The sequence below is a fragment of the Tursiops truncatus genome, chromosome 3 (genome assembly GCF_011762595.2).
Source record: "Tursiops truncatus isolate mTurTru1 chromosome 3, mTurTru1.mat.Y, whole genome shotgun sequence".
Taxonomy (NCBI): Eukaryota; Metazoa; Chordata; class Mammalia; order Artiodactyla; family Delphinidae; genus Tursiops; species Tursiops truncatus.
The window spans coordinates 42,398,583-42,415,106 of NC_047036.1; the positions used below are offsets into that span (position 1 = coordinate 42,398,583).

Consider the following 16,524-nt stretch of genomic DNA (forward strand, 5'->3'; position numbering starts at 1 on the left):
AGTTAAGTTGCCTGAGAACAGAAATGATTTGGAGTGGAGGATGGGGGCAGTATTTAAGCATCAGGCAGAATCTTTGTGTATCATCTCTCCATAAACAACTCCTGTCAGTGCTTATTTAGTATTCCACTGATACCTGCAGTGTTACTTTGTAACTTTTGGTAAGGCAGCAAGATTAGCATTTCAGTGTATATTTTTCCTTTTCATATAACCTCTTATTGACTTTAGTCTGCCACATTTTTTAAATCATATCTTCTTCTGATAATGTTTACTCTTATAACGTGTTAAGAATAGCCTTCTATTCTCAAATGAAAGGAATACAGTTCATGTAAAAAGTAATGCAGTTCATTTAAAAATAACCAGGATAATGCAATATGCCTAAGAGAGTATAAAAGACCAGAAGTTAGAGGTAAAAACAAAAAGCAAAGAAAAGATAAAAAATTCCAAAGAACATATCTCAATACTTCAGCAGACTTTTCGGCAGATCTGACTCTGGTGTCACTAAAAATAAGCAATTAATACAAATAAATAGGCTTAGAGGAGGAGGACATGGTCTGCAAACTCTGGGTCTCCTCACACATCCCTGATAACATTTCAGTCTCTTCCTATAGCTAATTTTTCATCCAACTTTTTAAATGTCTAAATGTGTCTTACTTAAAATGTGGTGCCCAGAGGTAAATAGTATTTTCTATGGGAGGTCTGACCAGGGACAAGTACAATGGAAGTATTGTTATTGCTCTTGTTGACTTTTCTAAGAAAGAGAGAAGTCAAGTGCAAGGAGAGCTGTAGAGAGGAGTGTCACAGTTGGTGCCAGATGTTGACCCAGTAGATTGCATGCTAAAAGTTCTTCGCACAAATTGACCTAAGCCCCCTTTCTACAAACGCAAGTGCAGGAACTTAATAATAGTATATGTTACAGAGATACATATATCCTGTTTTTTAAACATATGGTTAAAAAATTATGGATTTAGGTTTTTTACCAAAATTATTTATGAAATTATAGTCTTCATCAACAGATGGAAATTTATATGTATGTATTTACTTTGGAAAGATTCCTGAGCATCTGGAGATGAAATGAGATGGTTTGTTCATTGTTAAGGATGAGGGAAATCCTGGAACTGGACCTTAGGGTTCTAATGTTTGGTCCTGCTCCCATGTGGCATGTGATTTGGGTCAGGTCTCCTAATTGTGATTCGAGTCCCAGAAGAATAATACAGATATTATAGCAACTATTTTGAATACTTAAAAGCATTAGGAGGCTCAGATTAAATAATTTTAAAAACTGCTTTTTCTCCTATAAAGTTCTCACCACATGTGAGCTGCCCTTGCCATCATACACCCTCAGTTAGCTCCGTCTCTTAGGGTTTCAGCTTGAGTCCAGATGTTCTGTGGAGCTAATTCTTGCTCATTCTGCCCTGCAACCCTCCTCTATTATGATAAAAACAAAAAAGCTACCAGCCACCATGTAGTTATTCTCTATCTCTTTACAGATGGGAAATGCTGTTAAGTTGACTTTTTTTTTTCTCTTGGGGTGCTTTCTGAATGCATATTGTTTGTTCTATTCTGGTACACCCCTCATACCCCAAGATTATTCTTTCATACCTCAGTTCTATAAATCTGAACACAAGAAATCCTCAATGATGGGAAGAAGAGTCAAGAGTTGCCTGGAAGGCATATTCTTTTCCAAAAATAAGTCATTGTCTAGGACTAACAGTGAAATGAAGCAGGACGAAGTCCTCCTGTCATTGGAAGTGGTTGTACCTTCTGCAGGAAAGGACTCATGGATAAACTCCGCGTTGAAGCCCTGGGGGCCAGGCTATACTGGATACTAAGGATATAAGGGTGTCCAGGTGAGGGTTGGCTCACAGAAGCTCATAGAAGCTCATAGAAAAACTTGAGGGGCACAGAGGTAAGCTGAGGCTGGCAAGGCTGGTAAGGGTTCTTGAAACTGAGTCTGCAGGAAGGAAGTCCCTTGAGGCAGAGTTCTCTAGTGATCAGCTCACAGGAGCAGGATGCAGGGTTACAGTGTGCCAGTGGAAATTAGGAGCTGCCTATGACGCAGGTGGGTACTCTTCAGAGGGAAGGAAGAGAAGTGACTTCTAAATACTTTCTTTAAATTATTTTTTCTTTTTTTACTTTTAAAATGGGATGCCTCCTAAGTGAATTTTTAAGTTGGTGTCATCTACTTAGAATAGATGCAGAAAGGAAAAGACCTGGGAAATTGGAGAGAGAAACAAACTTTTAATAGTTTTTTGTTTGTTTGTTTTTAGTCAGAAGATCTAACTTGGTGACGACATCTTTCCCTTCTGTCTCCATGCAGTAGATTGGATTTGTTGTTGTGTATAAGGATGACTGTGTGGGGTGGGAATTCAGCCAGAAGTTGGACATGCGTGGGGTATTAAGGAGGGTTCAGAAATCAAAAACTTTGCTTATTCCCATGCCTGATATCATAGTCCTAGGCTATCACATTTATCTTTTTCCATCTTTCCAAAAAAATAAATTAACAACCTAAATGCCGAAAAGAGTGCAAAAGACCAGAAGTTAGCGGGAGCAGTCTGTGAGAAGGTTGAAGATGATAATTTTAAAATAATAATAATAATACAGTAATATCCTTCCTCAGTGTTTACAGTGTGCTATACTGTTAGCTAAGTACTTTCCATATGTTCTGTCAGCCTCTAATTATAGCCTTGTGGGGTATGGCTACTATTGTTATCCTCATTTTGTGAGTAAGGAAACTGAAGCACACAGGTTAAATACAGGAGTTTGGTCAATGGAATAGAATTGAGAGTCCAGAAATAAACCCATATATCTGTGGTGCTGCTGTGATAGTTGATAGCCACATGCAAAAAAAGTGAATTTGGACCCTTACCTCACACCATATACACAGATTAACTGAAAATGGATGAAAGTCCTAAATAAACAGCTGAAACCATAAAACTCTGAAGAAAACATAGCTAAAAATCTACATAACCTTAGATTTGGCAGTGGTTTCTTACATAAGATACCAAAAGTACAAGCAACAAAAGAAAAAATAAATAAATTGGATTTTATCTAAACTTTAAAACTTTTGCACTTCAATATATACCAACAATAAAGTGAAAAGAAAACCCACAGAGTGGGAGAAAATATTTGTAAATCATGTAACTGATAAGGGTCTAGTATCCAGAATATATAAAGACCACTTACAACTCAGCAACAAAAAAACCAAACAATATAATTTCTTTTACTAAACATCTTTATTGGAGTATAATTGCTTTACAATGGTGTGTTAGTTTCTCCTTTATAAAAAAAGTGAATCAGCTATACATATACATATGTCCCCATATCTACTCCCTCTTGCGTCTCCCTCCCACCCTCCCCATCCCATTCCTCTAGGTGGTCACAGGGCATCATGCTGATCTCCCTGTGCTGTGTGGCTGCTTCCCACTATCTGTTTTACATTTGGTAGTGTGTGTATGTTCATGCCACTCTCTCGCTTCATCCCAGCTTACCCTTCCCCCACCCCGTGTCCTCAAGTCCATTCTCTAGGTCTGCATCTTTATTCCTGTCCTGCCCCTAGGTTCTTCAGAACCTTTTTTTTCCCCCCATATATATGTGTTATCATACGGTATTTGTTTTTCTCTTTCTGACTGCACTCTGTATGACAGACTCTAGGTCCATCCACCTCACTACAAATAACTCAATTACATTTCTTTTTATGGCTGAGTAATATTCCATTGTATATATGTGCCACCTCTTTATCCATTCATCTGTCAGTGGACACTTAGGTTGCTTCCATGTCCTGGCTGTTGTAAATAGAGCTGCAATGAACATTGTGGTACATGACTTGTTTTGAATTATGGTTTTCTCAGGGTATATGCCCAGTAGTGGGATTGCTGGATCGTATGGTAGTTCTATTTTTAGTTTTTTAAGGAACCTCCATACTGTTCTCCATAGTGTCTGTATCAATTGACATTCCCTCCAACAGTGCAAGAGGGTTCCCTTTTCTCCACACCCTCTCCAGCATTTATTGTTTGTAGATTTTTTGATGATGCCTATTCTGACCGGTGTGAGGTAATACCTCACTGTAGTTTTGATTTGCATTTCTCTAATGATTAGTGGTGTTGAGTGTCTTTTCATATGTTTGTTGGCAATCTGTATATCTTCTTTGGAGAAATGTCGATTTAGGTCTTCTGGCCACTTTTGGATTGGGTTGTTTGTTTTTTTGATATTGAGCTGCATGAGCTGCTTGTAAATTTTGGAGATTAATCCTTTGTCAATTGCTTCCTTTGCAAATATTTTCTCCCATTCTGAGGGTTGTCTTTTCATCTCGTTTATGTATTCCTTTGTTGTGCAAAAGCTTTTAACCTTCATTAAGTTCCATTTGTTTATTTTTGTTTTTATTTCCATTTCTCTAGGAGGTGGGTCAAAAAGGATCTTGCTGTGATTTATGTCATAGAGTGTTTGGCCTATGTTTTCCTCTGAGAGTTTTATAGTTTCTGGCCTTACATTTAGGTCTTTAATCCATTTTGACTTTTACTTTTGTGTGTGGTGTTAGGGAGTGTTCTGATTTCATTCTTCTACATGAAGCTGTCCAGTTTTCCCAGCACCACTTATTGAAGAGGCTGTCTTTTCTCCATTGTATACTGTTGCCTCCTTTATCAGAGATAAGGTGACCATATGTGTGTGTTTATCTCTGGGCTTTCTATCCTGTTCCATTGATCTATATTTCTGTTTTTGTGTCAGTACCATACTGTCTTGATTACTGTAGCTTTGTAGTATAGTCCGAAGTCTGGGAGCCTGATTCATCCAGTTCCATTTTTCTTTCTCAAGATTGCTTTGGCTATTCGGAGTCTTCCGTGTTTCCATACAAATTGTGAAATTTTTTGTTCTAGTTCTGTGAAAAATGCCATTGGTAGTTTGATAGGGATTGCATTGAATCTGTAGATTGTGTTGTGTAGTCATTTTCACAATGTTGATTTTCCCAATCCAAGAACATAGTATATCTTTCCATCTGTTTTTTTCATCTTTATTTTCTTTCATCAGTGTCTTATAGTTTTCTGCATACAGGTCTGTTGTCGCTTTAGGTAGGTTTATTCCTAGGTATTTTATTCTGTTTGTTGCAGTGGTAAATGGGAGTGTTTCCTTAATTTCTCTTTCAGGTTTCATCCTTAGTGAATAGGAATGCAAGAGATTTCTGTGCATTAATTTTGTATCCTACTACTTTACCAAATTCATTGATTAGCTCTAGTAGTTTTCTGGTAGCATCTTTAGGATTCTCTATGTATTATGTCATGTGACCTGCAAACAGTGACAGCTTTACTACTTCTTTTCCGATTTGGATTCCTTTTATTTCTTTTTCATCTCTGATTGCTGTGGCTAAAACTTCCGTAACTATGTTGAATAATAGTGGTGAGTTTGGACATCTTGTCTTGTTCCTGATCTTAAAGGAAATGGTTTCAGCTTTTCACCATTGAGAACGATGTTGGCTGTGGGTTTATCATATATGACCTTTATTATGTTGAGGTAAGTTCCCTCTGTGCCTACTTTCTGGAGGGTTTTTATCATAAATGGGTGTTGAATTTTGTCAGAAGCTTTTTCTGCATCTATTGAGATGATCATATGGTTTATCACACTGATTGATTTGCGTATATTGAAGAATCCTTGCATTCCTGGGATAAACCCCACTTGATCATGGTGTATGATCCTTTTAATGTGCTGTTGGATTCTGTTTGCTAGTATTTTGTTGAGGAGTTTTGGCATCTATATTCATCAGTGATACTGGCCTCTAGTTTTCTTTCTTTGTGACATCTTTCTCTGGTTTTGGTATCAGGGTGGTGGTGGCCTTGTAAAAAGAGTTTGGAAGTGTTCCTCCCTCTGCTATATTTTGGAAGAGTTTGAGAAGGGAGGTGTTAGCTCTTCTCTAAATGTTTGTTAGAATTTGGCTGTGAAGCCATCTGGTGCTGTGCTTTTGTTTGTTGGAAGATTTTTAATCACAGTCTCAGTTTCAGTGCTTGTCTGTTGATCTGTTTGTATTTTCTATTTCTTCCTGGTTCGGTCTCGGAAGGTTGTACTTTTCTATGAATTTGTCCAATTCTTCCAGGTTTTCCATTTTATTGGCATAGAGTTGCTTGTAGTAATCTCTCACAATCCTTTGTATTTCTGCAGTGTCGATTGTTACTTCTTCATTTCTCATTCTACTGATTTGAGTCTTCTCCCTTTTTTCTTCATGAGTCTGGCTAATGGTTTATCCATTTAGTTTATCTTCTCAAAGAACCAGCTTTTAATTTTATTGATCTTTGATGTCATTTTCTTCATTTCTTTTTCATTTATTTCTGATCTGATCTTTATTTCTTTCCTTCTGCTAACTTTGGTTTTTTTTTTTTGTTCTTCTTTCTCTCATTGCTTTAGGTGTAAGGTTAGGTTGTTTATCTGAGATGTTTCTTGTTTCTTGAGGTAGGATTGTAGTGCTTGCTATAAACCTCCCTCATAGAACTGCTTTTGCTGCATCCCATAGGTTTTGGGTCATCATGTTTTAATTGTCATTTGTTTCTAGGTATTTTTTTGATTTCCAATTTGATTTCTTTAGTGATCTCTTGGTTATTTAGTAGTGTATTGTTTGGCCTCCATATGTTTGGTTTTGCAGATTTTTTCCTGTAATTGATATCTCGTTCCATAGCATCGTGGTCAGAAAAGATAACTTGAAACGATTTCAGTTTTCTTAAATTTACCAAGACTTGATTTGTGACACAGGATATGATCTATCCTGGAGAATGTTCCAGGAGCACTTGAGAAGAAAGTGTATTCTGTTGTTTTTGGATGGAAGGTCCTATAAATATCAATTAAGTCCATCTTGTTTAATGTATCATTTAAAGCTTGTGTTTCTTTATTAATTTTCATTTTGGATGATCTGTCCATTGGTGAAAGTGGGGTGTTAAAGTTCCCTACTATGATTGTGTTACTGTCGGTTTCCCCTTTTATGGTTGTTAGCATTTGCCTTATGTATTGAGGTGCTCCTATGTTGGTTGCATAAATATTTACAATTATGTGTTCTTGGATTGATCCCTTGCTCATTATGTAGTGTCCTTCTTTGTCTCTTGTAACATTCTTTATTTTAAAGTCTATTTTATCTGATATGAGTATTGCTACTCTGGCTTTCTTTTGATTTCCATTTGCATGGAATATCATTCTCCATCCCCTCACTTTCAGTCTGTATGTGTCTCTAGGTCAGAAGTGGGTCTCTTGTAGACAGCATATGTACAGGTCTTGTTTTTGTATCCATTCAGCCAGTCTGTGTCTTTTGGTTGGAGCATTTAATCCATTTACATTTAAGGTAGTTATCGATATGTACGTTCCTATTACCATTTTGTTAATTGTTTGGGGTTTGTTATTGTAGGTCTTTTCCTTCTCTTGTGTTTCCTGCCTAGAGAAGTTCCTTTAGCATTTGTTGTAAAGCTGGTTTGGTGGTGCTGATTTCTCTTAGCTTTTGCTTTTCTGTAAAGGTTTTAATTTCTCTGTCGAATCGGAGTGAGATCCTTGCTGGGTGGGGAGTAATCTTGGTTTTAGGTTTTTCCCTTTCACCACTTTAAATATGTCCTGCCACTCCCTTCAGGCTTGCAGAGTTGCTGCTGAAAGATCTGCTGTTAAACTTATGGGGATTCCCTTGTATGTTATTTGTTGTTCTTCCCTTGCTGCTTTTAATATTTTTTTTGTATTTAATTTTTGATCATTCAGTTAATATGTGTCTTGTCTTGTTTCTCCTTGGATTTATCCTGTATAGGACTCTGCACTTCTGGAGTTGACTATTTCCTTTCCCATATTAGGGAACTTTTCAAATATAATCTCTTCAAATATTTTCTCAGTCCATTTCTTTTTCTCCTCTTCTTCTGGGACCCCCTATAATTCGAATGGTGGTGCGTTTAATGTTGTCCCAGAGGTCTCTGAGACTGTCCTCAATTCTTTTCATTCTTTTTCATTTATTCTGCCTGTCGTAGTTATTTCCACTCTTTTATCTTCCAGGTCACTTATCCATTCTTCTGCCTCAGTTATTCTGCTACTGATTCCTTGTAGAGAATTTTTAATTTCATTTATTGTGTTGTTTATCATTGTTTGTTTGCTCTTTAGTTCTTCTAGGTCCTTGTTCAAAATTTCCTGTATTTTCTCCATTCTCTTTCCAAGATTTTGGATTGTCTCTGCTATCATTACTCTGAATTCTTTTTCAGGTTGACGGCCTATTTCCTCTTCATTTGTTTGGTCTGGTGGGTTTTTACCTTGCTCCTTCATCTGTTGTGTGTTTCTCTGTGTTCTCATTTTGGTTAACTTACTGTGTTTGGGGTCTCCTTTTCGCAGGTTGCAGGTTCGTAGTTCCTGTTGTTTTTGGTGTCTGTCCCCAGTGGCTAAGGTTGCTTCAGTGGGTTGTGTAGGCTTCCTGGTGGAGGGTTCTGGTGGATGTGGCTGGATCTTGTCTTTCTGGTGGGCAGGACCATGTGTGGTGGTGTGTTTTGGGATGTCTGTGACTTTATGATTTTAGGCAGCCTCTCTGCTAATGGGTGGTGTTGTGTTCCTGTCTTGCTAGTTGTTTGGCATAGGGTGTCCAGCACTGTAGCTTGCTGTTTGTTAAGTGGAACTGGGTCTTAGTATTGAGATGGAGATCTCTGGGAGAGCTTTCGCCATTTGATATTACATGGAGCCTGGAAGTCTCTGGTGGACCAGTGTCATTAACTTGTCTCTCCCACCTCAGAGGCACAGGCCTGAAACACGGCCAGAGCACCAAGACCCTGTCAGCCACATGGCTTGTGTTACTGCAAAAATTATCCCGGTCCTCAGAACAGTCTCTCTATAGCTTTGAGTGGAATTCAAAGTTCAGTGCAATTCGTGTAAAAACAAGCAACCCAAGTTCATAGGTCACACTGGTTTCCATCCACAGTGTTCAGGGTCCATGGAACTCCTGACCTGCTAGTGTTGGGGGTCTCTTGCAGGGGCAAGGAGTGGCTTGGCTCACCATGGGGACAAGGACAGTGACCCTAATTTTTAAATGGACAAAAGATCTGAATAGACATTTTTGCAAAGAAGATATATATAAGTACATGAAGAAGATATATAAGTACATCTTTTCATATAAGTACATGAAAAGATGGTCGACATCATTAGGGAAATGCATATCATAACCATAGCAAGCTACCTCACACTCACTAGGATGGGTATTTTTTTTTTTTTTTTAGGTAATTAACAGAATGGTGTGGTTGTTGTAAAAAATAGTTTAGCACTTCCCCAGCAATTTAAATATAGAATTACTGTAAGACCCAGCAATGCCATCCACTCATGGTATATAAGCAAAAGAATTGGAAATACGTTCAAACAGAAACTGGTGCATGAATGTTCATAGCAGCATTACTCACGGTAGCCAAAAGGTAGAAATAATCCAAATGTCCATCAACTGGTAAACAAAATGGTGTACCCATATAGTGTGATATTATTCCACCATTAAAAGAAATGAAGTACTGATACATGCCACAACATGGATGAACTTTGAGAAGATTATGCTAAGTGAAGGAAGCCAAAGACAAAAGCCACACATTGTATGATTCCATATATATGGAATATCTAGAATAGGCAAATTCATGCAGACAGAAAGGTTGCCGGGGTCTGGTGGAGGAAAGAATGAGTAGTGTTTGCTTAAAGGGTATGGAGTTTTGGGGTAGTGAAAATATTCTAGAACTACATGGTAGTGATGGTTTCATATATTGTTAGTGTACTACATGTCATTAATAGTGAATTTTATGTGTGGTTTACCCAAGTAAAAATAGTGTTTGTTCACAGTGGGAAAGAGGCATAATGGAATGAGTGAGAATGGGAGGTCAGCACTAGCTGCAAGAATTGGAGCAGGGAATGGCATCAGAGATGGTTAGATTAACTAAAAGGACAGTTGCTGAAAGGGGCTAGTGTTTTGGCCACTGACTGAGTAGAGGGATAACTATGGTTGAATTTCCTGTCTTCTGTTTTAGGAGACATAGTCCCAGGTGTTGGAGGAAGCCTGATGACATTAACAAACTGGGTTTTTTGCTGAGTTAAAGCGGCATATTAGAAGATCCAAAATAGTGCTGTCCAGTAGAACTTCCTGTGGAAATATTCTCTCTGTGCTTTTCAAGTACTGAAGTCAACAGCCACATATGGCTGTTGAGCATTTGAAATGGTGCTACTGCAATTTAAGAGCTAAATGATTAATTTTATTTAATTTTAATTATTTTAAATTTAACTAGCCACATAGTGTCTACTGGGTATTATACTGGAAGGTGCTGATATGGAACATTTCTACCATAATACAAAGTTTTACAGGGCAGTGCTTGTTCAACAGTGTAGGTCTAGAATTCTCAGAAATAGTCTTCTCCCCCTATCCACAGGAGAGAATTAACTTACCAGACAAAACCACTCCAGTTCAGAATCACTTTGAGGTCACAGTGAGTTGGGGAACTGTGAGAAGAAATAGAGAAGGTGAACCTTAATGGGGAAGGGAGAAACTAGACAGCATGTCTTATGGTTGTCTCTGAATCTTTTCCTCAAAGCTTCTAACCTAAGCGGTCTGAATTTGTTCCCTACAATTGTAGTAGTAAAAAAAGATGTATCTTTGGTATAATTTACATAAGATGTATAATTTTGTGATGTTGTGTATGTGTTTTTACTTACAGAGGTAAAGAACTCAGAAGAACAGTATAATAAAATAGTAATACCAAATGAAGAAAGTGTAGTCATCTATTATAAGATTAGGCAGCAGCTTGCCAAATTGGGTAAAGAAATTGAAGAATATATTCACAAACCAAAATATTGCTTACCATTTCTACAACCAGGTCGTTTGGTAAAGGTATGTCATTATTTTTGTCATAAATTATTTCAATATTTAATATTTTTTGCATGAAGCTTCCAATTTTTTTTCTTATCTTGGTAAAATACAGTAGTTTTTTAAATCTATATTAATTTTATTCTTTTACCTGTTTCATGTGGCACTGATGAAGGAGGGGTCATGTGAAGGCCTTTTAATCGCTACTGATTTTCATTTGGGGGGATATAAATTGAAGTGGACAGTTTTGGAATTAACATAAAATATTTCCAGTTATGAAATGCTGTCCCAGAGTAACGCAGTTTTAAGACCTGGATGAATTCATTAGCTATAAAAGACCTCAGATATTCTCCAAACAAATACACCATATCATTTTTAACATTTATTTGCCAACTGAGAAATTCCTGTTATTGCTGTTCTGGAATCCCTTGAAATTTGGCAGAGATTTCTTTCTGTAGGGTTAATTTCTTTTTTTTTTCTTTTTTTTAAGTTTAACAGTGATCTTTCAAAAAAACATTTTATCAGGAAGACTCAAAGTTTTATTAGCCTGTAATGTGGGCATGATATCTAAATTGCCTTTTGGACATAAACATTCCTTTTTACTTGCTTTACTTTCTTTTCAGGTAAAGAATGAAGGAGACGATTTTGGCTGGGGTGTAGTGGTGAATTTCTCAAAAAAATCAAATGTTAAGGTAAACTGTTGTCCTAAAAGTGGAATTGTATGTAAATTTTTAGTGAAATGTTTTTTCAGGCTCAGGAAATTGATCAGATTAGAAATACCATTACCAAAAAAAAAAAGAAAGAAAAAAAGAAATAGCATTACCTTAAGAGAAACTGTAATAAATTCTATATAAGGAATTAATTTTTTGAATAATCATAAATTTTATCCTTAAAGTGGTATGGCTATTTTCCTAACACTATCACAGATTTTAATTTCATGACAGTTTTACATTTATTCTCTGAGTTTACCAGTCCTTTTTATAAACTTACTGTTTAAATTGAATATTAGAAAAAATTAGCATTTGACACTGAAAATTGGAATTTTGATTCATGTATATGTTAGAGACATAAAAGAAAGAACTTAGGAAAGCTGGTTAATTTTACTTACTCTCTCTACATGAAGGCAATAATAAAGTTGCTTTTGGTCATTATTAATATAAATACTTTGAAGAGATTACGTATACATAAAGTCAAGGATGATTTTGATAATTTGTTAGAAAAATGATTACCTCAAAATTAAATCAGCCTTCCCTTCTATTATATTTTCTTTACCTGCAGTAGGCACCAACCAACAGTGCCAATATATGACCTCAGGCAGGACATTCTGAATCTTCATGCCTGTTTTTTCTTTTCTTTAAAATGAAGGATTTGCATGAGATGATCTCATGATTTTGTTGTCATTAACTTCTTTGTCCTGCCTATGTGTAAAGGCAATTGAGAATTAAGCTTTGGGATTGAAAGTTAGTCCTGAAATATGTAAATGAACTTTGAGATACTGAAGCCATTTGTTGTGGAGAAATAATTAAGTTCATAGGTTTGTGATAGGAGTTTTGATTAATGATCTATGATTAATCCCACTGAATAGATTATTACCATTTTCATAATTTACAGGAATGTTTTTCAAAGTATTGTCACACTCATTGTCTCATTTGATTCTAATTTAAGAAGCATTCATTGACCATAGACACAATTCCTGTACTCACTCATTTTATGAACAGAGGCAAGCAGATAATGAAAATTTAAGGCAGATTATGAAATACTTCAGTAAAGATATAAGCAAAGTGCATTTGGAGCAGGAGGAGGAAGAAATTTTGTCTGAGCTATTAGAGATGGCACCTGAGAAGGAAGAGAATTTAAAATTTTAAATGGAACCTTGAACACTAAGTAGAATTTCATTTGATGGATATTCACTGGTGGAAGTAGTATGCAGCAGGCACAGAACATTTCAGGTGAAGGGAAAGAGTAAAATAAAAAGTATTGAGGTTAATCATGGAAAGTATTTAAAATACAGATTTTGAGTATGTTGGGTCTAGATTTAAATATTTGAAAGCAGTGGCAGGCCATTGAAGGTTAATCGGTTGGTTGATTGGTTTGCTTGGGGTTTTTTTTTCTTCCAGTTTTATTGAGATACAGTTGAAATACAGCATTATATAAATTTAAAGTGTACAATGTAATGATTTGATTTACATACATCATGAAATGATTACCACAGTACATTGAGTGAACACCCATCATCGCATATAGGTACATTAAAGAAATTTAAAAACTCTTTTTTCCTTGTGATGAGAATTCTTAGCATTTACTCTCAACTTTCATGTATAGCAGCACTGTTATGTTATAATTATATTATAAGATTATAATTAATGGCACTGTTGATTACATTTATCACGTTGTACGTTATATCCCTAGTATTTATTTATTTTATAACTAGAAGTTTATATCTTTTTATTACTTTCATCTAATTCCCCTTTCCCTTACCCCTGCCTCTGAAAACCACAAATCTGATCTCTCTGTTTATGAGTTTGTTTGTTTTGGGAGCATAATTGACTGACAACACTGTTAGTTCCTGTTATACAACATAATGATATATTCTGTACATTTCAAAATGTTCATAGTGATAATTCTAGTTGTCACCAGGAAAAGATATTACATAGACTATATTCCCCACACTGTACATTTCTTGCCTGTGACTCATTTATTTAGTAACTGAAAGTTTGTACCTCTTAATCTCCCTCACCTATTTCTCTCCTCCTCCCCTCCCCTTCCCTCTGGCAGCCATCTTTTCTCTGCATCAATGACTCTGTTTCTGTTTGGTTATGTTTGTTCACTCGTTTTGTTTTTCATATTCCACATTTAAGTGAAGTCATCTAGTATTTGTCATCCTCTGTCTGGCTTATTTCATTGAGCGTAATACTCTCCGGGTCCATCCATGTTGTTGGAAATGGCAAGGTTTCATTCTTTTTCATGGCTTAGTAATATTCCTGTGTGTTTGTGTGTGGGGGGGAGAGAGAGAGACATTTTCTTTCCTCTATTGATTGCACTTGGGTTGCTTCCATATCTTGGCTATTATGAGATATACAGTAATACTACAAGGAACATAGGCGTGCATATATCTTTTTGAATAATAGTGTTTTTGTTTTCTTCAAATAAATACTCAGGAGTGGAATTGCTGAATCATTTGGTAGTTATATTTTCACTTTTTTGAGGAACCGCCATACACTTTTCCATAGTGGCTGCACCAGTTTACATTCCCACCATCAGTGCACAGGGGTTCCCTTTTTTCCATCTCCTCACCAACATTTATATTTCTTGTCATTTTGTTAATAGTCACTCTGTCAGGTGTGAGGTGAATAGCTCATTGGGGTTTTGATTTGCGTTACCCTTATGATTAGTGATGTTGCATCTTTTCGTGTACCTGATGGCCATCCTGATGACTTCTTTGGAAAAACATCTACTCAGGCCCTCTGCCATTTTTTAATCAGGTTGTTTGGTTTTTTTGATGTCGAGTTTTGTGAGTTCTTTGTATATTTTGGATATTAACCCCTTATTGGATATATCGTTTGCAGATATCTTTTCCCATTCAGTCGGTGATCTTTTAGTTTTGTTCATAGTTTCCTTCACTGACTAAAACCTTTTCAGTTTGATTTAGTCCCATTTGTTTATTTTTGCTTTTGTTTCCCTTGCCTGAGGAGACAGATCCAAAAAAATATTACCAAGACCAGTGTCAAAGACTTTACTGCCTGTGTTTACTTCTGGAAGTTTTATGGTTTCACACATTACATTTAAGTCTTGAATCCATTTTGAATTTATTTTTGAGCATAGTGTGGGAGAGTAGTCTGGTTTGATTCTTCCATGTGTAGCTGTCCAGTTTTCCCAACACCATTTGTTGAAGAGGCTGTCTTTTCCCCATTGTATATTCTTGCCTCCTTTGTCATAGATTAATTGCCCATATAATAGTGTGGGCCCATTTTCTGGACTGTATTCAGTTCCATTGATCTATGTGTCTTTTTTTTAATGCCAGTACCGTGCTGTTTTGATGACTGTAGCTTTGTAGTATAGTTTTGAATCAGGGGGTATAATACCTCCAGTTTTGCTCTTCTTTCTCCAGGTTGTTTTTCTTTCTCAAGATTGTTTTGGCTCTTTGTGGTCTTTTGTGTTTCCATACATATTTTAGAATTATTTGTCCTAGTTATGTGAAAAATGCCATTGGTATTTGATAGGGATTGTTTGGAAACTATAGATTGCCATGGGGAATATGGTCATTTTAACAATATTAATTCTTCCAGTCTATGATTACAATATTCCTTTCCATCTGTTCATGTTGTCTTCAATTTCTTTCATTATTGTCATGCACTTTCCCTATAGTATAGTGTAGTTTTCTTATGGTACAGGTCTTTTACCTCCTTAGTAAGATGTAGTCCTAGGTATTTTATTCTCTTTGGTGCAGTGGTGCAATTGTGAATGGAATTGTTTTCTTGATTTCTCTTTCTTTGTTAATGTATAGAAGTGCAGCAGATTTCTGTATATTAATTTTGTATCCTGCAACTTTACTGAATTCATTGATGAGTTCTGTAGTTTTTGGTGGCATCTTTAGGATTTTCTATGTATAGTGTCATGTCATCTGCAAACAGTTAAAGTTTTACTTCTTCCTTTCCAATTAGGATTCCTTTTATTTCTTTCTCTTGTCTGATTGCTGTGGCTAGGACTTCCACTATTGTGTTGAATAGAAGTGGCAAGAGTGGACATCTTTGTTTTGTTCCAGGTCTTAGAGGAAATGCTTTCAGCTTTTTTACCATTGAGTATGATGTTAATTGTGGATTTGTCATATGTGGCCTTTATTATGTTGAGGTATGTTCCCTCTATACCTGCTTTGTTGAGAGTTTTTATTGTAAATGGGTGTTGAATTTTATCAAAAGCTTTTTCTGCATCTATTGAGAAGATCATGTGATTTTTATTCTTCAGTTTGTTAATGTGGTGTTTCATTGACTGATTTGTGGATATTGAACTGTCCTTGCATCCCTGAGATAAATCCCACTTGATCTCGGCTTTGGTCTTTTTAATGTAGTATTGAATTTGGTTGGCTAATATTTTGTTTAGGATTTTTGCATTTATGTTCTGCAGTGATATTAGCTTCTCATTTTTTTTGTGATATCTTTGGTTTTGGTATCAAGGTGGTGATGGCCTTGTAGAAGGAATTTGGAAGTGTTCCTTCCTCTACAATTTTTTGGAATAACTTGAGCAGGAGAGTTGTTAACTCTTCCCTAAATGTTTACTAGAATACACCTGAGATGCCGTCTTGCACATCTTCACTTTCTTGGCAATGTTCTTTAAAGCACGAAAGTTTTAAATTTTGATATAATCCAATTTCTTGTTGTTGTTGTTACTTAGGCTTTTGATGTCATATATAAGAAACCACTGCCAACATCAAGACCATGAAGATTTACCCCTATGTTTTTTTCTAAGTTTTATAGTTTTAGTTCTTAACATTTAGGTCTTTGTTCCGTTTTGAGCTGATTTTTATATGTGACTTAAGATAAGAATCCAACTTTTTTCTTGTCCTAGGACTATTTGTTGGAAAATTCTTTTCTCATTAAATTATGCTGGCACCATTGTCAAAACTCAGATGATCATGGACACATGATTTTATTTCTGAATTCTCAGTTCTGTTCAGTTGATCTATATCTTTATCCTTATGCCAGTACCATACTGTCTGT

General features: G+C 36.1%; 1 protein-coding gene across 6 annotated transcripts in view; it reads left to right on the top strand.

Moving 5' to 3' along the window:
* The window catches only part of MTREX (Mtr4 exosome RNA helicase), a 136,109-nt gene that overhangs the window by 68,853 nt on the left and 50,732 nt on the right, over positions 1-16,524 (top strand). For all 6 annotated transcript variants that reach the window (XM_033852861.2, XM_033852862.2, XM_073802118.1 and 3 more), the window contains 2 exons: positions 10,662-10,834; positions 11,434-11,502. In XM_033852861.2, the coding sequence (XP_033708752.1) occupies positions 10,662-10,834; positions 11,434-11,502 (242 nt within the window). The remainder of the gene's footprint in view (positions 1-10,661; positions 10,835-11,433; positions 11,503-16,524) is intronic.